Source organism: Oncorhynchus nerka, linkage group LG15 (assembly GCF_034236695.1).
Source record: "Oncorhynchus nerka isolate Pitt River linkage group LG15, Oner_Uvic_2.0, whole genome shotgun sequence".
Taxonomy (NCBI): domain Eukaryota; kingdom Metazoa; phylum Chordata; class Actinopteri; order Salmoniformes; family Salmonidae; genus Oncorhynchus; species Oncorhynchus nerka.
In genome coordinates, this window is record NC_088410.1 from 33,344,135 (window position 1) to 33,368,380 (window position 24,246).

The 24,246-nt window shown below is 44.9% G+C and overlaps 1 protein-coding gene across 2 annotated transcripts in view; it reads left to right on the forward strand.

Moving 5' to 3' along the window:
• Window positions 1-24,246, forward strand: part of LOC115142448 (growth factor receptor-bound protein 2-like) — a 40,929-nt gene that overhangs the window by 8,886 nt on the left and 7,797 nt on the right. For both annotated transcript variants that reach the window (XM_029681923.2, XM_029681924.2), the window contains exon 2: window positions 19,267-19,364. In XM_029681923.2, coding sequence (XP_029537783.1) covers window positions 19,267-19,364 — 98 coding nt within the window. The remainder of the gene's footprint in view (window positions 1-19,266; window positions 19,365-24,246) is intronic.

Sequence of the window (24,246 nt, forward strand, 5' to 3'; positions counted from 1 at the left end):
AAACAGCTTAGAAAATTCCAGAAAATGATGTCATTGCTTTAGAAGCTTCTGATGGGCTAATTGACATCATTTGAGTTAATTGGAGGTGTACCTGTGGATGTATTTGAATGCCTACCTTCAAACTCAGTGCCTCTGCTTGACACCATGGGAAAATCAAAAGAAATCAGCCAAGACCTCAGAAAAAATTGGCAGACCTCCACAAGTCTGGTTCATCCTTGGGAGCAATTTCCAAATGCCTGAAGGTACTATGTTCATCTGTACAAACTATAGTGCGCAAGTTTAAACACCATGGGACCACACAGCCGTCATTCTGCTCAGGAAGGAGACACGTTCTGTCTCCTAGAGATGAACGTACTTTGGTGCGAAAAGTGCAAATCAATCCCAGAACAACAGCAAAGGACCTTGTGAAGATGCTGTAGGAAACAGGTACAAAAGTATCTATATCCACAGTAAAACGAGTCCTATATCGACATAACCTGAAAGGCCGCTCAGCAAGGAAGGAGCCACTGCTCCAAAACCGCCTTAAAAAAGCCAGACTCTGCACATGGGGACAAAGATCATACTTTTTGGAGAAATGACCACTGGTCTGATGAAACATAAATAGAACTGTTTGGCCATAATGACCATCGTTATGTTTGGAGGAAAAAGGGGGAGGCTTGCAAGCTGAAGAACACCGTCCCAACTATGATGCACGGGGGTGGCAGCATCATGTTGTGGGGGTGCTTTGCTGCAGGAGTGACTGGTGCACTTCACAAAATAGATGACATCATGAGGAAAGGAAAATTATGTGGATATATTGAAGTAATATATGAAGACATCAATCAGGAAGTTAAAGCTTGGTCGCAAGTGGGTCTTCCAAATGGACAATGACCCCAAATTTCCTTCCAAAATTGTGGCAAAATGACCTAAGGACAACAAAGTCAAGGTATTTGAGTGGACATCACAAAGCCCTGACCTCAATCCTACAGAAAATGTGTGGGCAGAACTGAAAAAGCGTGTGCGAGCAAGGAGGCCTACAAACCTGACTCAGTTACACCAGCTCTGTCGGGAGGAATGGGCCAAAATTCATGCAACTTATTGTGGCAAGCTTGTGGAAGGCTACCTGAAACGTTTGACCCACGTTAAACAATTTAAGGCAATGCTACCAAATACTAATTGAGTGTATGTAAACTTCTGACCCACTGGGAATGTGATGAAAGAAATAGAAGCTGAAATAAATACTTTTCTCTACTATTATTCTGACATTTCACATTCTTAAAATAAATTGGTGATCCTAACTGACCTAAGACATAATTTTTACTAGGATTAAATATCAGGAATTGTGAAAAACTGAGTTTAAATGTATTGGCTAAGGTGTATGTAAACTTCCGACTTCAATTGTATGCCATGTGGCCTGTGTCTGAGAGTAACCGGGGGAGAGAGAAGGCAACCATGTTGACTTGCAGTGGTAGGCTTTTTGCTCGTTATTCAACTCATCTGATTACATAGTATCTGTCTTGACTGCATCAACTGAGAGAAACTAGCTTAGCTTGCTAGCTAACGTTAGCTAGGCTAATTGAGACTTCATAACTTTAGCTGTTTGCTTTCCATTCCTTTCTATAGCAAATAACAACTACATTCAGAGTATTACGTGGCAGCCTACCTGTTGGCTCTTGGTGTTGTAGCCTGTCTTTCTCATTTAACTTTTAGTTTTGTCATTTTAATTCCATTGACTAGCCTAGATATCTGCCACACGGAGCGGAGCGTCTATCTATGACTGTAGCCTAGTGCCGGTTTGATGACTTCAGAACAGTACTTCCACTGGTAGTGACTGAGTGAAGGAAATGCGACTGTTAAACTGCTATGGAATGAAAGTCCAGCTTCAGTACTCCTCCACTTTGAACCACAACCAGAGGATGGGTATATTACAGTCATATTGTTTTTCTGCTGTTCTCATTTGTTGCTCATATGGTAAGTACATATTTGTTGCGCGAGAAATATAAGGAAAGCTATTACTGCCACCAGTACAGGCATTGTGAAAAACTGAAGGCTCGTCACCAATGAATTGAGTGATATCCGTTGTCAGTTTCTGATGTGCGCAACTGATGGAGTGATGTCCCATTCCCTAGGCCTAATTTACCTCTCCCTACCACTAGTTGCTCCATTTGAGTGCCACGCCTCCACCGAGCGACCCTCTAAAACGAGGGGGAGGGCTAAGGGGAGGTATTGGGAATAAGCCTTCCTCTCTGGTGTAACCCTAGTCCTTGAGTACCAACATACAGTACAGGACTCTCAACACTAGTTGTTGTGTGCCAACATACAGTACAGGACTCTCAACCCTAGTCCTTGCATGCCATGTTTTTGATTGAACTGACCTGGAAGACCAGCCGTGTTAAATTCAATCACTGAACTGATCAATTAGCTCAGTTGGTTAGGTTTGTTGCCTTGTTGGGACAAAAAGATGATGGACTATGTACACCCTCTGTTGCCTCATGCTGACTCATCTCCAGCTGGCCTCCCATCACCGTGGGTAAGTCAGTTGGCATTAGAGTGCTAACATGCTAGGCAGGCACCAGCCCCAACATACAGGGCTCACCTTCCCGATCAGAGTGACTCATTCCACCCCTAAGTTATCCCTGCGCTCCTTCACACTAAACAGCATACACTGTTTTCCACAAGCACATGGAGTAGCCAGCTAAATCGGAAAAGTAGCCAGCCAGGCTCGGGTTAAGAAATGTTTGCTGAACAAGCTCTATTTTGGTACATTCTAATACTAGATATTTTCTGGCTGAAAATACAATCAGGATATAACACTGATCAAAAATGTTCACACTTTTACATTGCTGGTTTCATCAGCTGTTGTGCAACATGATATAAACACAGGAACAACTTAATTCTGACTGCACTGGGCCTTAAAAAACCTGTAACACGGAACCCAAACCGGCTGCTCGCGTGCGCCATCATGCATAAATGTATTTTGTCCCCCCACACCAAACGCAATCATGACACGCAGGTTAAAATATCAAAACAAACTCTGAATCAATTATATTAATTTGGGGACAGGTCGAAAGCATTAAACATTTATGGCAATTTAGCTAGCTAGCTTGCACTTGCAAGCTAATTTGTCCTTTTTAGCTAGCTTGCTGTTGCTAGCTAATTTGTCCTGGGATATAAACATTGAGTTGTTCTTTTACCTGAAAGGCACAAGGTCCTCTACTCCGCCAATTAATCCACACATAAAACAGTCAACCAAATCGTTTCTAGTTATCTCTCCTCCTTCCAGGCCTTTTCTTCTCTTGACTTTATATTGCAATTGGCAACTTTCATAAATTACGTGCATTTACTGCCACTGACTTTGTTCGTCTTTCAGTCACCCACATGGGTATAACCAATGAGGAGATGGCACGTGGATACCTGCTTCTATAAACCAATGAGGAGATGGGAGAGGCAGGACTTGCAGTGCGATCTGCGTCAGAAATAGAACTGACTTCATTTTAGCCCTTGGCAACGCAGATGCTCGTTGGCGCTCGCGAGCAGTGTGGGTGCAATAATCGAATAACATAGATTTCTAAATGTATTTTGAGACGCGAGCGGTGTAGTCCACCTGTAAGAGTCTAACTTCCACAGGCTTCAGGTATGATTGAAGAATGACGCAGGTGTTAAACATGGGCTTTGCCATTCAGAAAGCACCATTGTCAAAATGTTGATTAAACCAGTAGACCTACAGTATATCAATATCTCTGAAAATAAGTATAATTAGCTTTTAAAACAATTCAAAGCCTACCCGTATGCAAATTATAGAGTCAAATTAACTGCTCTCTTAGTGATGCGATTCGGTAGACTACTGACTAGTCACTCACTTTAAAATCAGTCTGGCCAGTACTAAAGGACTTCAAATCGAAAATACAAATGAGATCTGTAGTTTAGTTGTGCCGATGCGACACCATGGACATATACAGTAACTACGTTGTATGAGATTGACTTTATTCAGTCAGTTCCACACCTTTTATAGACGAGTTAAGCTTGCTGTTCATCAATCAAAGCACAGTAAATAGCCTATGTGCCAGCACTCCGTGGCTGTTTATGAAACACGCCAGGGTCCAACGTTAGCTTTTTTTCTCACTGGTAAAAATCATCCAGTTAACGTTGGACGCTGGTAAAAAAAATCTATTGGCATGAACAGAACTTCTACTGGCCTGGACGTGGTGTAGTTCTTAAAGGGATAATTCAATATTTTGGCAATGACTGTTTGAATGAAGTTGCTGACTAGCATTAGCACAATTGCTAACTAACATTTACACAATGGCTGGAAGACTATGGTAACTGCTAGCATGCTAGTAGAGACCTAGCATTAGCTTGCAAAAACTAACACCAACTTCCTTCATTGCCAAAACCCAGGAGTATCCCTTTAAATGAACTGGGGTCATGCAGGGCCTATAGGTTGGCATGCTTTCTCTAAATTCAGCTATTAAGAGGCTACATTTGGTTATTGAATGTTTTAAAAAGCTGTGTAATATAATTTGGCAATGTAAGTCATTACACTATTCTTCAGAATTGCATTGTATTAATTGTATACAGTTTTGTTTCTAAAGTATGTCTTTTTGAGATTTGAAAATAGGATGCTGCCTCTTTAAGAGTCCAAAAGACATATCGACATGGCTACAGTAGGCTAGCCAAGACTAATGCTACGTGTCTTTTTGTAGCTTTCTTTTTGCAGACTATCAACAGTAGCCAGCATATTGCTAGAATGTTTACTTTTGTAAATCACTTCCACTAAAAGAAGACAATAGGCTAAATGGATTTGCACTCATCGTTAGCACATTTTATTGGACGTGCAAATTCATGCTCCATCCCTCCGTGTAAAGAAATGTGACTGCAACCACAGCACACACAACACACACACACTCAAGTACCGAAAGACGGAACAGACCGCAGACTGTCAAACCGTCAGTGTTCAAATCAAATCAAATTTATTTATATAGCCCTTCGCACATCAGCTGATATCTCAAAGTGCTGTACAGAAACCCAGCCTAAAACCCCAAACAGCAAGCAATGCAGGTGTAGAAGCACGGTGGCTAGGAAAAACTCCCTAGAAAGGGCAAAACCTAGGAAGAAACCTAGAGAGGAACCAGGCTATGTGGGGTGGCCAGTCCTCTTCTGGCTGTGCCGGGTGGAGATTATAACAGAACATGGCCAAGATGTTCAAATGTTCATAAATGACCAGCATGGTCGAATAATAATAAGGCAGAACAGTTGAAACTGGAGCAGAAGCACAGTCAGGTGGAAGTTGAAACTGGAGCAGCAGCATGGCCAGGTGGACTGGGGACAGCAAGGAGTCATCATGTCAGGTAGTCCTGGGGCATGGTCCTAGGGCTCAGGTCAGTTGAAACTGGAACAGCAGCATGGCCAGGTGGACTGGGGACAGCAAGGAGTCATCATGTCAGGTAGTCCTGGGGCATGGTCCTAGGGCTCAGGTCCTCCGAGAGAGAGAAAGAAAGAGAGAAGGAGAGAATTAGAGAACGCACACTTAGATTCACACAGGACACCGAATAGGAGAGGAGAAGTACTCCAGATATAACAAACTGACCCCAGCCCCCCGACACAAACTACTGCAGCATAAATACTGGAGGCTGAGACAGGAGGGGTCAGGAGACACTGTGGCCCCATCCGAGGACACCCCCGGACAGGGCCAAACAGGAAGGATATAACCCCACCCACTTTGCCAAAGCACAGCCCCCACACCACTAGAGGGATATCTTCAACCACCAATTTACCATCCTGAGACAAGACTGAGTATAGCCCACAAAGATCTCCGCCACGGCACAACCCAAAGGGGGGGTGCCAACCCAGACAGGATGACCACAACAGTGAATCAACCCACTCAGGTGACGCACCCCCTCCAGGGACGGCATGAGAGAGCCCCAGTAAGCCAGTGACTCAGCCCCTGTAATAGGGTTAGAGGCAGAGAATCCCAGTGGAAAGAGGGGAACCGGCCAGGCAGAGACAGCAAGGGCGGGTCGTTGCTCCAGAGCCTTTCCGTTCACCTTCCCACTCCTGGGCCAGACTACACTCAATCATATGACCCACTGAAGAGATGAGTCTTCAGTAAAGACTTAAAGGTTGAGACCGAGTTTGCGTCTCTGACATGGGTAGGCAGACCGTTCCATAAAAATGGAGCTCTATAGGAGAAAGCCCTGCCTCCAGCTGTTTGCTTAGAAATTCTAGGGACAATTAGGAGGCCTGCGTCTTGTGACCGTAGCGTACGTGTAGGTATGTACGGCAGGACCAAATCAGAGAGATAGGTAGGAGCAAGCCCATGTAATGCTTTGTAGGTTAGCAGTAAAACCTTGAAATCAGCCCTTGCTTTGACAGGAAGCCAGTGTAGAGAGGCTAGCACTGGAGTAATATGATCAAATTTTTTGGTTCTAGTCAGGATTCTAGCAGCCGTATTTAGCACTAACTGAAGTTTATTTAGTGCTTTATCCGGGTAGCCGGAAAATAGAGCATTGCAGTAGTCTAACCTAGAAGTGACAAAAGCATGGATTAATTTTTCTGCATCATTTTTGGACAGAAAGTTTCAGATTTTTGCAATGTTACGTAGATGGAAAAAAAGCTGTCCTCGAAATGGTCTTGATATGTTCTTCAAAAGAGAGATCAGGGTCCAGAGTAATGCCGAGGTCCTTCAGAGTTTTATTTGAGACGACTGTACAACCATTAAGATTAATTGTCAGATTCAACAGAAGATCTCTTTGTTTCTTGGGACCTAGAACAAGCATCTCTGTTTTGTCCGAGTTTAATAGTAGAAAGTTTGCAGCCATCCACTTCCTTATGTCTGAAACACATGCTTCTAGCGAGGGCAATTTTGGGGCTTCACCATGTTTCATTGAAATGTACAGCTGTGTGTCATCCGCATAGCAGTGAAAGTTAACATTATGTTTTCGAATAACATCCCCAAGAGGTAAAATATATTGTGAAAACAATAGTGGTCCTAAAACGGAACCTTGAGGAACACCGAAATTTACAGTTGATTTGTCAGAAGACAAACCATTCACAGAGACAAACTGATATCTTTCCGACAGATAAGATCTAAACCAGGCCAGAACATGTCCGTGTAGACCAATTTGGGTTTCCAATCTCTCCAAAAAAATGTGGTGATCGATGGTATCAAAAGCAGCACTAAGGTCTAGGAGCACGAGGACAGATGCAGAGCCCCGGTCCGATGCCATTAAAATGTCATTTACCACCTTCACAAGTGCCGTCTCAGTGCTATGATGGGGTCTAAAACCAGACTGAAGCATTTCGTATACATTGTTTGTCTCCAGGAAGGCAGTGAGTTGCTGCGCAACAGCCTTCTCTAAAAATTTTGAGAGGAATGGAAGATTCGATATAGGCCGATAGTTTTTTATATTTTCTGGGTCAAGGTTTGGCTTTTTCAAGAGCGGCTTTATTACTGCCACTTTTAGTGAGTTTGGTACACATCCAGTGGATAGAGAGCCGTTTATTATGTTCAACATAGGAGGGCCAAGCACAGGAAGCAGCTCTTTCAGTAGTTTAGTTGGAATAGGGTCCAGTATGCAGCTTGAAGGTTTAGAGGCCATGATTATTTTCATCATTGTGTCAAGAGATATAGTACTAAAACACTTGAGCGTCTCTCTTGATCCTAGGTCCTGGCAGAGTTGTGCAGACTCAGGACAACTGAGGTTTGGAGGAATACGCAGGTTTAAAGAGGAGTCCGTAATTTGCTTTCTAATAATCATAATCTTTTCCTCAAAGAAGTTCATGAATTTATCACTGCTAAAGTGAAAGTCATCATCTCTTGGGGAATGCTGCTTTTTAGTTAGCTTTGCGACATTATCAAAAAGGAATTTCGGATTGTTCTTATTTTCCTCAATTAAGTTAGAAAAATAGGATGATCGAGCAGCAGTAAGGGCTCTTCGGTACTGCACGGTACCGTCCTTCCAAGCTAGTCGGAAGACTTCCAGTTTGGTGTGGCGCCATTTCCGTTCCAATTTTCTGGAAGCTTGCTTCAGAGCTCGGGTATTTTCTGTGTACCAGGGAGCTAGTTTCTTATGAGAATTGTTTTAGTTTTTAGGGGTGCAACTGCATCTAGGGTATTGCGCAAGGTTAAATTGAGATCCTCAGTTAGGTGGTTAACTGATTTTTGTCCTCTGGCGTCCTTGGGTAGGCAGAGGGAGTCTGGAAGGGCATCAAGGAATCTTTGTGTTGTCTGTGAATTTATAGCACGACTTTTGATGTTCCTTGGTTGGGGTCTGAGCAGATTATTTGTTGCAATTGCAAACGTAATAAAATGGTGGTCCGATAGTCCAGGATTATGAGGAAAAACATTAAGATCCACAACATTTATTCCATGGGACAAAACTAGGTCCAGCTTATGACTGTGACAGTGAGTGGGTCCAGAGACATGTTGGACAAATGTTCCCGGTCATCGCTCACTTTGTAAAGCATAACCTAGTTCAATAGTTCTCCTCAAAATAGGATCAGTTGCAGTTACCCCTGTAGCATCTGCTCGTCTGTCACCTGGGGTGAGTCAGTTAGCATTACCCCACTAACTTGTTTACGCTAGCTCTAACGTACCCAGGCCCGGCTGCCTGCTGGGTCTCCTGTGAGGCGAGAGACATAGTTAGCATTAGAGGTACACCAGAGTGACTCATTCCTCCCCTAAGTAACCCCTGAGCTCATTCACAAGTGGTAGATGTCATACCACTCACTACACCTGTCAGTGGAGCAGGGCAGAGAGCAGGGTAAAGGGGTTAGCTTGTGACATGAATGTGTTTTGTGTGTGTGTGTGTGCTAGAGCTCAACCGATTATGATTTTTCAGCGCCGATACCGATTATTGGAGGACCAAAAAAGCCGATACCGATTGATCGGATGATTTAAAAAAACATGTATTTGTAATAATGACAATTACAACAATACTGAATGAACACTTATTTTAACTTAATATAACACATCAATTAAATCAATTTAGCCTCAAGTAAATAATTAAACATGTTCAATTTGGTTTAAATAATGCAAAAACAAAGTGTTGGAGAAGAAAGTAAAAGTGCAATATGTGCTATGTAAGAAAGCTAATGTTTAAGTTCCTTGCTCAGAACATGAGAACATATGAAAGCTGGTGGTTCCTTTTAACTTGAGTCTTCAATATTCCCAGGTAAGACGTTTAAGATTGTAGTTATTATAGGAATTATAGGACTATTTCCCTCTATACCATTTGTATTTCATTAACCTTTGACTATTGGATGTTCTTATAGGCACTTTAGTATTGCAAGTGTAACAGTATAGCTTCCGTCCCCCTCCTCGCTCCTCCCTGGGCTCGAACCAGCAACACAACGAGAACAGCCACCCTCGATGCAGCATTACCCATGCAGAGCAAGGGGAACAACTACTAGAAGGTTCAGAGCGAGTGATGTTCGAAGCGCTATTAGCGCGAGCTAACTAGCTAGCCATTTCACTTCGGTTACACCAGCCTCATCTCGGGAGTTCATAGGCATGAAGTCATAAACAGCGCAATGCTTGACGCACAATGAAGAGCTGCTGGCAAAACGCACGAAGGTGCTGTTTGAATTAATGTTTACATGCCTGCTTCTGCCTACCACCACTCAGTCAGATACTTAGATACTTGTATGCTTGTATGCTCAGTCAGATTATATGCAACGCAGAACACGCTAGATAATATCTAGTAATATCATCAACCATGTGTAGTTAACTAGTGGTTATGATTGATTGTTTTTATAAGATAAGTTTAATGCTAGCTAGCAACTTACCGTGGCTTACTGCATTCATGTAACAGGCTCCTTGTCTCAAAAATCGGCCATTCCGATTAATCGGTCGACCTCTAGTGTGTGCTTTCTCCTGCATTAAAAGCTCCTGTCGATTCTGCTTTCTCTCTCAATTCAAGTTAATGGCTTTATTGGCATGGGAAACACATGTTTATATTGCCAAAGCAAGTGAAATAGATAATAAACAAAAGGTCTCTCTCTCTGTGCTGACCCTGAAACTCTACTGTTGTTGACAGTTTGCAGACATAGATAGAAAGCCCTCCCAGGGGGGGAGAGTGTCTGAGAGGGGCCATCTGGGCAGACTAGATTCAGAGGCCTGTCCCCTACACTGAGACTCTCTAGTCTGAGTGAGCTTGTTGGGACTGCTTGTCGGAACCTAATGGGTCTGCTCTTTCACACTCTCTCACTCTTTCTTTCTTTGTAATCCAGACAGCCCCAATCTGGGATCTCGTTAAAAGTGTCCCAGTGCTGTAGCTGGATTAGTGGTTTAGCTGTCGCTCCTCGCCCTTTATCCCCTCAACCGACATAGGATAAATAGACCTCATGGATTAGCCCCAAAAAAGAGGCTGGGACCGGTGCCAACCGGGCAGAACCAGGACAGGGGGCAGAGGGAGACACAGCAGCACATAACTCTCCAGGAAAGCAAGGCCCCAGCTGCTACAGGCTAGGCTCTTGGCACAAACCAAAATCCCAGAAAACTATACGGTTGCGTAATGAACCTCGATTACCACCGACTTTATCCAAGTGAAGGCTGGTAATGCAATATTCATTCCAACTAGAGGATTGTGTAGTGATGTAGGGGCATACACCACTGCTTTGTACACCATGCTATTATACTATGCATCAATGTTTTAGTGTTGCTATTTCCACAAAGCAGTAGTTTGGATGATGTTGTAGACACGCTAGGTACCATGTTACTATGCAAAGTATGCATCAATGCTTAATGTTGCTATTTTCATAAAGCAGTGGGTTGGATAATGTCGTAGACGTGTCATAGTTGTTTGTTTTCAGAGATCTAAACGGATGCACATCACTGTGCTGTACATGGAAATGCACCCCGTTGTTCACTGTACCAATTCCCACAGTATGCTTCTGTAAATCTCTGCTTAAAGCACTATTTGTACGTTTTTGTGGAGACAAAGCAGATTCTTGTGAGTTTATGTAGAGGCTCTTCGTGGAAAAGAAATGTACCGAACAAAAATATAAACGCAACATGTAAAGTGTTATAAAAGATTCCAGAAATGTTCCATATGCACAAAAAGCTTATTTCTATCAAATGTTGTGTAGCATTGTGTTTACGTCCCTGGTAGTGAGTATTTCTCCTTTGCCAAGATAGTCAATCCACCTGACAGGTGTGGCATATCAATAACCTGTTAAACAGCATGATGGGTCACCTTGGGGACAATAAAAGGCCACTCTAAAATGTGCAGTTTTGTCACACAACACAATGCCAAGTTGTCTCAACTTTTGGGGGAGCATGAAATTGGCATGCTGACTACAGGAATGTCCATCAGAGCTGTTGCCACAGAATTGAATGTTAATTTCTCTACCATACACCGCCTCCAACGTTGTTTTAGAGAATTTGACAGTACGTCCAACTGGCCTCACAACTGCAAACCACATGTAACCACGGCAGCCCAGGACCTCCACATCCAGCTTCTTCACCTGGGGGATCGTATGAGACCAGCCACCCGGACAGCTGTTGAAACTGTGGGTTTCCACAACCAAAGTATTTCTGCACAAACTGGCAGAACCCGGTTGGAAGCACATCTGCATGCTCTCTCAGGGAAGGTCATCTGTGTGTGCGTCGTCCTCACCAGGGTCTTGACCTGACTGCAGTTTGGCGTAGTAACCGACTTCAATAGGCAAGTGCTCACATTCGATGGCCACTGGCACGCTGGAGAATTGTGCTCTTCACGGATGAATCCCTGTTTCAGCTGTGCCGGGCAGATGGCGTCATGTGAGCGAGCGGTTTGCGGATGTCAACTTTGTGAACAGAGTGCCCCATGGTGGCAGTGGGGTTGTGATATGGGCAGGCAAAAGCTACGGACAACAAACACAATTGCATTTTATCGATGGCAATTTGAATGCATAGAGATACCGTGATGAGATCCTGAGGCCCATTGTCGTGCCATTCATCCGCCGCCATCACCTAATGTTTCAGCATGATAATGTACAGCCCCATGTCGCAAGGGTCTGTACACAATTCCTGGAAGCTGAGAATATCCCAGTTCTTCCATGGCCTGCATACTCACCAGACATGTCACCCATTAAGCATGTTTGGGATGCTCTGGATTGACGTGTACAAGAGCGGGTTCCAGTTCCTGCCAATATCCAGCAACTTCACAAGCCATTGAAGAGGAGTAGGACACCATTACACAGGCCACAATCGACAGTCTGGACAACTCTATGCGAAGGAGATGTGTCGTGCTGCATGAGGCAAATGGTGTTTACCAGATACTGTCTGTTTTTCTGATCCACGCCCCTACCTTTTTTTAAAGGTATCTGTGTCCAACCGATGCATATCTGTATTCCCAGTCCTGTGAAATCCATAGATTAGGGCCTAATTTATTTATTTAAATGGAATGATTCCCTTATATGAACTGTAATTCAGTAAAATCTTTGAAATTGTTGCATGTTGCTTTTTATATTTTTGTTCAGTGTAGATATAAATGTATTTCTTTTGCACGTTCCCCTCTGCAGTTGATCCATTTTCTTGTCTGCCCTGATTGCCAACATGCACACACACGCACACACTCTGATTCCCCTCACATAGTTCATTAAGTTTTCTGTCAGGAATCGCCCGTCTTTCTCCACGCGCCTCTACGGACACATTGGCTGTTTTTCCCTCAGGGAGAAAGATAAGCTTACCTTCTGTGTGTAAGTCTCTCTCTCTCTCTCTCTCTCTCTCTGTCTCTCTATATTTCTTTCATTATGCAAAAAAATTTCTCTCCTTCCCTCTCTTCCACCATCTCATGTATATTAATGACGCACCAGAAACCAGTATTCGCCCTGAATGCCTTGTTCCCTGGCTGGTTGTGCATACTGAACACGCTTACACACACACACATACACTGAAACACATAAATACATACACACACATTCCCCCCACTCAAACACCACACACAAGTCTCTCGTATTTTTTCCAGTGCGGGCAATTAGGAGGCAGAAGGCAGTAAGTGTGAAGGTGTAGAGGAATAGAGGAGAGGAACCCCCTGTGGATATGATTTAGGTTTAAGAGCAAGTCTTTTGTATGCTGAGTTGTTTCCCTGATTGACTTCACACCCCTGGTTATAATCCTGCAGTTTGATTCCTTCCCAATCCTCTCTGGACTACAGTCTGCATTGGCAAAATGCCCCCCTCTTCCATCTCCCTCTCTTCCCTCTCCCTCTCTTCCATCTCCCTCTCCCCCTCTTCCATCTCCCTCTCTTCCATCTCCCTCTCCCCCTCTTCCATCTCCCTCTCCCCGTCTTCCATCTCCCTCTCTTCCATCTCCCTCTCCCCGTCTTCCATCTCCCTCTCTTCCATCTCCCTCTCCCCCTCTTCCATCTCCCTCTCTCCCATCTCCCTCTCTTCCATCTCCCTCTCTTCCATCTCCCTCTCCCCCTCTTCCATCTCCCTCTCTTCCATCTCCCTCTCCCCCTCTTCCACCTCCCTCTCTTCCACCTCCCCTCCCCCTCTTCCACCTCCCTCTCTTCGACCTCCCTCCCCCCTCTCTTCCACCTCCCTCTCCCTCTCTTCCACCTCCCTCTCTCTCTTCTACCTCCCTCTCTTCCACCTCCCTCTCCCTCTATTCCAACTCACTCTCTTCGAACTCCATCTCCCTCCCTTCCAACTCCCTCTCCCTCTCTTCCACCTCCCTCTCTTCCAACTCCCTCTTTTCCACCTCCCACTCCCCCTCCCTCTCCCTCTCTTCCAACTCCCTCTCTTCTAACTCCCTCTTCCACTTCCCCTCCCCTCTTCCACCTCCCTCTCTTCCAACTCCCTCGCTTCGACCTCCCACTCCCCTCCCTCACTTCCATCTCCCTCTCCCCCTCTTCCACCTCCCTCTCTTCCACCTCCCTCTCTTCCACCTCCCCTCCCCCACTTCCACCTCCCTCTCTTCCAACTCCCTCTCTTCCACCCCCCTCTCTTCCAACTCCCTCTTCCACCTCCCTCTCCCTCTCTTCCACCTCACTCTCCCCCTCTTCCACCTCCCTCTCCCTCTCTTCCACCTCACTCTCCCCCTCTTCCACCTCCCTCTCCCCCTCCCTCTCCCCCTCTTCCCCCTCACTCTCCCCTCTCTTCCACCTCACTCTCCCCCTCTTCCACCTCCCTATCCCTCTCTTCCACCTCAATCTCCCCTCTTCCACCTCCCTTTCCCCCTCTTCCACCTCCCTCTCCCCCTCTTCCACCTCCCTCTCCCCCTCTTCCACCTCACTCTCCCCCTCTTCCACCTCACTCTCCCCCTCTTCCCCTCCCTCTTCCACCTCCCTCTTCCCCCTCCCTCTCCCCCTCTTCCACCTCCCTCTCCCCCTCTTCCACCTCCCTCTCCCCCTCTTCCACCTCCATCTCCCCCTCTCCTCCATTCTTCTCTTCCTTCTACTCCTCGTCCATCATGCTCTTGTATGGGACCTTATTTAATGAATTAACTTTATATTTTATTTAAAGTAGGAGAGTAGCATTGGCGTCCTATATTTAGATGTGGATAGGCATGCAAGGTGTGTGTGTGTGTCTCTGCGTTTTAGTTAGTGTGCGTACATGCATGCATGTGGTTTTGCCACCCACAGCCATTGACAGGCGTGTTCCACTCCCATGGTGAAGCGTGTTCCTCCCAGGTAATTTCATCTCATGTCACGCACAGCCCTATCTGGTGTCCTTCCTCCTGAAAAACCACAGTGGTTCTTCACACGCACACACACACTGTAACACTTGGTTCCTCAGTGCACGGCGGCTGCAGCAGTAATGGGGCCATCACAAGACTATCACGTCTGGTTTAGGAGATGGCAGAATGAGGATTTGGGATGATCATGATGGTGTGTGTGGCAGCTGTGAAGGAGATTACTCCGGGGCCTGATCTTGTAAATGTAACCGCATCAACGCCCTTACAGAGGTTTACAACAAGGCAACGAGATCGGTCCAGAGGACCGTGCCTCAGCCACGACCAGAAACACTCTGCGAGGAGATTACCATACTGAGATATATCATTCACTACAGCCACTATGGTTCTGGATGCTGAATGGGAAGCAGGTGCTTACAGCTTCACCCTCCGTTAGCACGCTGGTTGCTGATGACATATACATACCACAGTGTCATTGTGCTTCTGTATAGAAAGAGAAGAGAGAAGTGGAGACAGAAGGGGGGGGGGGGGGGTAGTACAGAGAGAGAAAAGGGAGAGATTGCGATGAAGCAGGACACAGAGAGGTATGAAGAAATGTGGAGAGAGAGAGAGAATGCATCAAAGCCTATTGTGACAGCTAGGCTACCTCTGTTTCTGTCCCTAGGCCTGATTCGATGAAACTAACAGTTGGTATTATAGCACTGAGTGGTGTGGTCTCATTTCATGAAGTCGACAGACAGATGTATGTTTTTCCAGCTTTAAAACACATTACCGGCCTCTGTTATGGGAAGGACAAACTGAATTAGACAGCCACTGATGAAACGATGTACTGTTCAACAAAATGTACTGTTTAATGGGAGCCAGAAAAGAAAGACTGACTGACACTGTCTTCATTGCAGTGTCAGATGGGTTTTACTAGTCTGTTTTGTTTGTGTCTTTCTTTGAAGTGCGCTTGTCTTTGTTGGGCTTTTACAAATCCCTGGCTCAAATTCACTTTGCTGTAGTGCCAAATGCATGGCCGCATTGCCTTTATTTTGTCTTTATAGGAATGAAAAACAATGGGTATTGCCTTCCAAACCATGGATTAGATATGTTTTTAGAGAAACTCTCTCTTACGTCTTACTCTTCTGGTTGAGTTGGAAGGTTAATGTGAACGTGCTGTCTAGTTCTTACTAGTCAGCAAGCAAGGTGGAGAACGTCCACAGTACCCTTCTGTTATGACCCCCATATCGCCCCCCAAACCACACACGCTCACGTACAGAACACGCCCTCTACTTCTGTGTACATGTCCCCCCCCCCCCCCCCTGTCTGTCTGTCTGTGCACTAGCTCCTTGTTTCCTAGCATTGGTGTAATTAGTTTTATCAGCAGCCGGAGCTCCTGCCTCGCTCAGGGGAGGGAGAGGAGAGTCATTATCTCCCTCATTTCCTTCCCTCCAGCTCACACACACACACACACACACACACACACACACACACACACACAGAGAGACTGACAGAGACACAGTGTTGCACATTTCCACACAGACATGGGAGTGCACAGGCAGGCACACGTACATGGATGTACTCACACACACACACACTTACACTGGCATAGAGACGTTAGCTCATCCTCTCCTTCTCCCTCAGAGATTCATGTATGAGCAGTATTCAGTCATACTAGAGTCCCTACATGTGTCTGTCAGGACTGGATTGGCTCTGACTCTTCACAAGGCTACAGCACCGCTCCTCTCTTCATCACTAGCAGTAGCTATCACTTTAGAATCCTGCTCAGGCCAACACAGCCCCCAGGGTACAGACGGGCTGTGACGGAGCACTGGGTGAGTCACCAGTACTGAGCAGCTGGATGTGTGTGTCTGGAGGTGGAGGGTGGAACTGTGTGTCACACTGTGTCTTTCTCTCTCTCTCTCTCTCTCTCTCTCTCCCCTCCTCCCCTCTCTCTCTCTCTCTCTCTGTGTGTTTATGTTTATCTCCTGCGTTCTCAACCTGCATGAGTGGTTATTACCGTGTTTTGGAGTCTGAGGTCATGCAGAGTTTAGAGGGACAGCCGGCCAGTGTTCAAAAGAGGCATGGGCCACACACACACTGCGCTGGTCGTGCTATAGGAGGTGCTGTGTGTGATTGGCAGATTGGGAAGCAGTCAGAGGCCAACAGTAGACACACACCAGCCTCCCTCAGAACAAATAAGTGTATCCACCCCCTCATCTGTCACTTTCTGTGTGTGCATTGTACGCTTGCTTATCTGTCTTTTCTGCCAATGGGAGATTTGAATTCAATTGAACAGAAATTGGGGCAGATTTTGCATGTATTCAGATATCTCTCCACAGGAAAAGGAGGTCAGCTAGTACCACACTGGTTCCATATGTATAGTTATTTTTTGGGACAAATATTTCTGGTAAACAGTGGGTCAATTCCACGGTTACAGAATGATGCTGAGACGTATGTCTGTATGTCAAACAAAAGCAGTCAACTCTTTGCACAAGGATGACCTTTTCCACGTTACATTTCCTTAATAATTTCCACAGAACATTTGACAAAAACCCATTTACTTGAGGAACGGTGCCGATTAAAAATGTGGTAACAGAATGACGGCACAAACTGTTACCAAACTTTGCATCTGCACAGTCCAACTAAATGTGTTTTTGTAACATTTTCAGTAGCAACTGCTAGAAGTCGTCCTCGTGCGTAGAGTTGTATGGTTTGTTTAACTTTGCAGTCACTGGTTTCTGTTTGACGTGCATTTTAAAGTGAACAATCTGAGTCTCGGCATCATCCTGTTAGTGTAGAATTGTCCAGTAGTAGAGATGATGAAGATCATGGTACAATGGAAAGCATTTTAGGAATCACTGGCACAGTTGGCTCCATTCTAAAATTGGCCCATATGTGACATCACAACTGCCTATACATTTACAACCCATTATTATTTACATTAGGAAGCCTAAACTATAACCCATGTCTGTTTCTTCCTGCTTGGTGCACATTGTTTCCTGTCCTCTGTGTTTACAGTGGCAGTCCATTTCACTTGTGGCCTTGGTAAGAGTGGCGCCATCGCCCCATGGCAGAGGCCGAGAGAGAAAGCTAAGATTAATGGGTGTTTACTGAGACCAGCGAAGGCTAAGAGACTGAGCCTGGCCATTTCTCTCCACTAAGATGACTGGGTCATCCACCGTAGAGTGTGGAGACACCGTGGGAGACGTTGAAGGCCCCACTCCCCAGTCACATCAGTGTATGATGGTATGATGGTCTTGCTTGTGGGAGACGATACAGTCCCATGCTGAAGCGGAGTTGGTTTGGCATCCGACAGGGACAGGGTAATAAAGAGTGGAGGTGTAAGGCCATGTGTTTGAACTAGTCTGTCTGGGTAGAAGTTGCCTTTATAGACACACAATAGCAATTTTTCACTCCAAAACAAACTCATCCAGAAAGAGCAATTCCACCAAGATTCATACTACTCCCACCCACACCTAAAATCCAATGTGTGTTCTATCAACCGGAATCGTCCTCCATCCAACCCTAAAAAGCCATGTAACTCGTTGTCTCTCAGGGAGCTCTCTTGGCCGGTTACGGAGTGTTAGTGTCAGCCGTTGATGCTGATGGATCCGGGAGCAGAGTGGTTGTGACAGATGGTGTCTCTGTGGGGACAGGAGGGGGTCTGGGTCTGGTATAGTGGTGGTGTGGTGGCAGTCTGGTCAGGTCCCACTGTGGAGCCTCCAGATGATCACGGTCAGGTTGACTGACCTGGACTAGGTCTCATGGGGCCTGGGATGGGCCAGTCTGTCTGGAATGTCCTTTCACCTGGCTAGGCTTTGTGAATGGACGTATGGGAGGTTAGGGGGGAAATATGTACGGTACATGGCAGTTATGGGATGCATGGTGTATTTTAAGCATTATTGTCCTAGAATTGCAATGTTTTTCTTTTCGTCTCTGAGTCTGGGAGCATATGGGGGGAATACTCTGTACAAAATATTAGGAACACCTTCCTAATATTGAGATGCAAAACCCTTTTGCCCTCAGAACAGCCTCAATTCGTTGGTGCGTGGACTCTACAAGGTGTTGAAAGCGTTCCACAGGGATGCTGGCCCATGTTGACTCCAATGCTTCCCACAGTTCTGTCAAGTTAGCTGGATGTCCTTTGGGTGGTGGACCATTTTTGATACACACAGGAAACCTTTGAGCGTGGAAAAACCCAGCAGCGTTGCAGTTCTTGACACACGCAACCCGGTGCGCCTGGCACCTACTACCATACCCTGTTGAAAGGCACTTTTGTCTTACACAATTCATGTCTCAAGGCTTAAAAATCCTTATTTAACCTGTCTCTCCCCCTTCATTTATACTGATTTGAAGTGGATTTAACAAGTGACACCAATAAGGGATCATAGACTGACCAGGTGAATTCAGCTGAAAGCTATCAGCAGTTCCTAATGTTTTGTACACTCAGTGTATGTACAAAGCAGTACATGAATATAGAGGATCTGCATGATCTTTCTTTAAATAATATTTGTGGTTAGCTCATACAATGGTTTCCACACCATTATGTTGGCTTTCATGTACCCACTCTGTCAGTTTTTTTAAAATAATGTAGTCTTGTGGTCTTACGTTTGTCACGACCATGCTTATAACCATTTATGACTCTTTGACCAAACTCTCGTCCCTCTGTTTTGTGCCTTCAGGTTTTGAATGAAGAATGCGACCAGAACTGGTACAAGGCAGAGCTGAATGGGAAAGAAGGCTTCATCCCCAAAAACTACATAGAAATGAAGGGACACCCGTAAGTATGAGCCTGTCTTAGATACCAGTTGCCCTATATGAGCCTGCCACAAGTCCACATGAAACTGGAGAGCCAAAATGGCGGTGTTCACCTCCCCTAAATTACCTCATGTTTAACCTGGAGCTCAAAATTGGGGTATCAAACGTGAGGTTCTAATGTTGGAAGGTTCCACTACTAGTTTGTGAAACTTGTTTTTTCAAAGGGCATTTATTTGTGCTAAATATCAGGGGGGAAAAGTAACTTCATAGACAGATTTTACTTGTCTAGTTCCCATGTTTAGAACCATTCGGAAGACACTTGAAACAAAGTCTAGCTATCTCCTGTGTCTAGGATAAATGCTCCTCTGGTCTGAAGATAAGGGGGAAAAAGGTCTCATCATGCTGCTGCTGTGGTCTGGAAGCTAGCCTGGAAGTGACCTGGCTTTCTAGAGCTCATTTGTGGGTTATAGGCCTCTGAGATCCATGTGGTCGCAGGGTTGTCGGTTTGGCATCCCAGAATCCCTCATCATGTGGCGTCGTCAGTCCTGATTCCAGAGTCTGTTTCTGCTGCGTCAGGCCTATTAGGTTTTCCCCCACAATCGCCCTCTGGCCCAATATAGCCTGTGTAGATCTTTCTACATACTCTCTACTTAACATGCAGTGCATTGGGAAAGTATTCAGACCCCTTGACTTTTTCCACATTTTGTAACGTTACAAATTATTATTCTAAAAATGGATTAAAAAAATGTTTCCCCCTTATCAATCAACACACGGTACACCTTAATGAAAAAGCAAAAACAGGTTTTTAGAAATTGTTGTGTGTGAACATACATACAGTTGAAGTCAGAAGTTTACATACACTTAGGTTGGAGTCATTAAAACACATTTTTCAACCACTCCACAAATTTCTTGTTAGCAAACTAGAGTTTTGGCAAGTCGGTTAGGGCATCTACTTTGTGCATGACACAAGTAATTTTTCCAACCTTACAGTGAAATGCTTACTTACGAGCCCCTAACCGGCAGTGCAGTTAAAAACAATATGGATAAGAATAAGAGCTAAAAGTAATTAAAGAGCAGCAGTAAAAAAACAACAACAATATATACAGGGGGGTGACAGTACAAAGCCAATGTCCGGGGAAACCGGTTAGTTGAGGTAGTATGTACATGTAGGTAGAGTTAATTAAAGTGACTATGCATCAGCATTTGTGGGTTCGATTACAGGCTCAAAATGGCCAGAAACAAAGAACTTTCTTCTGAAACTCGTCAGTCTTGTTCTGAGAAATGAAGGCTATTCCATGCGAGAAATTACCAAGGAACTGAAGATCTTGTACAACGCTGTGTACTACTCCCTTCACAAACAGCTCAAACTGGCTCTAACCAGAATAGAAAGAGTAGTGGGAGGCCCCGGTGCACACCTGAGCAAAGGGACAAGTACATTAGTGTCTAGTTTGAGAAACAGACGCCTCACAAGTCCTCAACTGGCAGCTTCATTCAATTGTACCCGCAAAACACCAGTCTCAACGTCCACAGTGAAGAGGTGACTCCGGGATGCTGGCCTTCTAGGCAACATGCTATATTTAGTAAAGAATATGACTTCAGCCGAGCAACAGGGCTTTTGTGTAACTGTCAGATATGAGATGGATTGTACTGTAACTGTCCTACAGAAGCCCTTTCTACATAAACTTCAGGGTTAATAAATTGATCTTATTCTGAGGTAGCCACTAAATAGAGATGGAATGTACTTTATATTCTACAGACGCACACAGTAGCAAAGAGGGGCTTTGTCCTGTGTAGTCGTCAGCTGTGTGAGAACGCCTTCCCCACCACCGCCACCTGCTCTCAGGGCTGAGAGGGTTCTCACACCGCAACCAATCAGATACAGAGGGCCCTATTATAGCAGTCAGGAAGAGACTGTCCATTAGCCTTAAGGACCCTATGACTGATTGGTCAGCTGGACCTAAATACAGGAGGGAGGGAATCACCTGCTCTATGGAGGAGCAGCTGGTGGAGGAGGGTCCAGGATAGCAGGCAGGCAGATGGTGGGGCTGGATATGAAAAAACAGTACTCACTTCACTATAGGGCTGGCCTTGGCCTGGTTACGTCCACCATGGTTGCTGTTACCATGCTGGAAAGGATCATGTGAGGAGAAGAAAGCCAAGTCACCACAGCATGGTTTGGTTTGGCTCGATAGTGTGTAAAGGGCTTTGACTCCCTTATGGAAGCCTGGTAGCCATGGATGTCAGTGTTACCTCATCAAAGAGCAGCACTCCCCCACCACAAAGCAGGAAGGACCGGGATAATAGGAGGATATCCACAGTATCTCTCTACACACAGGGTTACTGTTACCTCAGGGTGTTACCTCGGGGAGATCAGAGCACTGTGGATGAGGGGGTTGGAGTTCTGTCATCTCTAAGCCTGTTTGTGTGTGAACACCAGGCACAAAGAATAGCATTGCTAAATGCTAAAGGCTTGTGGGTGGAAACCTATGGCCCAGAGATGCTAGTGCTACCTGACAGGTCAATGTGTGTGTACTAGAGGTCGATCGATTATGATTTTTCAACGCCGATACTGATTATTGGAGGACCAAAAAAGCTGATACCGATTAATCGGCCAATTTTATTTTATTTTATTTGTAATAATGACAATTACAACAATACTGAATGAACACTTATTTTAATTTAATAGAATACATCAATAAAAATCAATTTCGCCTCAAGTAAATAATGAAACATGTTCAATTTGGTTTAAATCATGCAAAAAAAAAAGTGTTGGAGAAGAAAGTAAAAGTGCAATATGTGCTATGTAAGAAAGCTAACGTTTCAGTTCTTTGCTCAGAACATGAAAACATATGAAAGCTGGTGGTTCCTTTTAACATGGGTCTTCAATATTCCCAGGTAAGAAGTTTTAGGTTGTAGTTATTATAGGAATTATAGGACTATTTCCCACTATACCATTTGTATTTCATTAACCTTTGACTATTGTATGTTCTTATAGGCACTAGCTAGCCATTTCACTTCGGTTACACCAGCCTCATCTCGGGAGTTGATAGGCTTGAAGTCATAACAGCGCAATGCTTGACGCACAACGAAGAGCTGCTGGCAAAATGCACGGAAGTGCTGTTTGAATGAATGTTTACGCACCTGCTTCTGCCTACCACCGCTCAGTCAGATACTTGTATGCTCAGTCAGATTTTATGCAACGCAGGACACGCTAGATAATATCTAGTAATATCATCAACCATGTTTAGTTAACTAGTGATTATGAATGATTGTTTTTATAAGATAAGTTTAATGCTAGTTAGCAACTTTATCTTGGCTTACTGCATTTGCGTAACAGGCAGTCTCCTTGTGGAGTGCAACGAGAGAGAGGCAGGTCGTTATTGCGTTGGACTAGTTAACTGTAAGGTTGCAAGATTGGATCCACCGAGCTGACAAGGTGAAAATCTGTCGTTCTGCCCCTGAACAAGGCAGTTAACCCACCGTTCCTAGGACGTCATTGAAAATAAGAATGTGTTCTTAACTGACTTGCCTAGTTAAATAAAGGTATACAAATCAAATTTAAAAAATCGGCGCCCAAAAATACAGATTTCCGATTGTTATGAAAACTTGAAATCGGCCCTAATTAATCGGCCATTCCGATTAATCGGTCGACCTCTAGTGTGTACACATGTAATAGGCTTGTTCTACTCATATCTGTCGTCTTTACCCAGCAGGCAAAACTAGCCGGTGGATATATGACTATCGGCCTGTGACACTGTTTGAGGACTCTGCCCTGATGATGATACTGTATGTGAAACCTGGCTGGATTATCATTCCCTCATGAGGAACAGCTGGAGTTGATCAGGTCCTCTGGCTTTGTCATGTTGTCTGAGCTCACAAACGAACAAGCTAAGCGGCATAGCGCTAGCGCTCACCTGCACTGACATGCTCTACTGCAGAGGCTATGGCTATTGGCCAAGCCAAGGGTATGCTATCGCTAGGATAAGCTACAGTATATGGTAAGGCTAAGCTATATGGCTAAGTTAAGCTATATGGATAAAGCTCAGGGTTTGCTTTCACTGGAGATAGAGGAGGCAAACATTGTGTGTTGCAACACCTTTGTTGGCACATTGTGACATAACACCTTTATCCGGACAGTACAATTCCACACCTGACTAGTCACAGAAGGAAATGGAGGTCTCGTCTCACACACTGTACACCCATGCACAAACACACACACACAGTGACACACACACACACTCTGTATGGAGTATCCGTGGGGTTGGTGACTGACCGCTGGTATTGGGCACCAGTCAGAGCCAGAGGAGTAGGTCGCAGGTGAGGTTGGCATGGCACCACACAGAGTTGTCATTGTCTCGGCCCAAGGCTCCACCAACTCTTTTATCAGACCAGGAACCTCCCTGTAATTACAACCTACTAGGACAAATGCAAAAAGACTAATTAAATGGCCCACATGTGCTCACTTACTGCATTGATTTCATTCTATTTGGCATGCAAAATAGATGCGATATTCTGATTTTGACATCATTGTTTAGTAGTGTTATTGGTCGCTATGCACTTCACTCACTCCTCCCCACAGACACAACAACCACTACAACTGTCAATAACAGGGGTCAGGTTTGAGGTCAAGCTCTGCTAAAGGCCATGTTCCCATGATATTGAGTCATGCCTATGACCCTGCGCTTTGAGGTTACTCAAAGGTCATCGCTAACTAGCTACCTGTCACAACCACACCACAATCAAATTCTGGTAAGTGCTGCTTTTCCTTACAAATGAAGAAGAAAAACCACCCAGCTTGGTAGGGCTGGTTGAAACAACGTCATTACAACCAAATTACAACCATGTAATAACGTCATTTCAACCAGTTTTGTCCGCAGGGTACTTTTTCTTTCTTCATTTGCAGT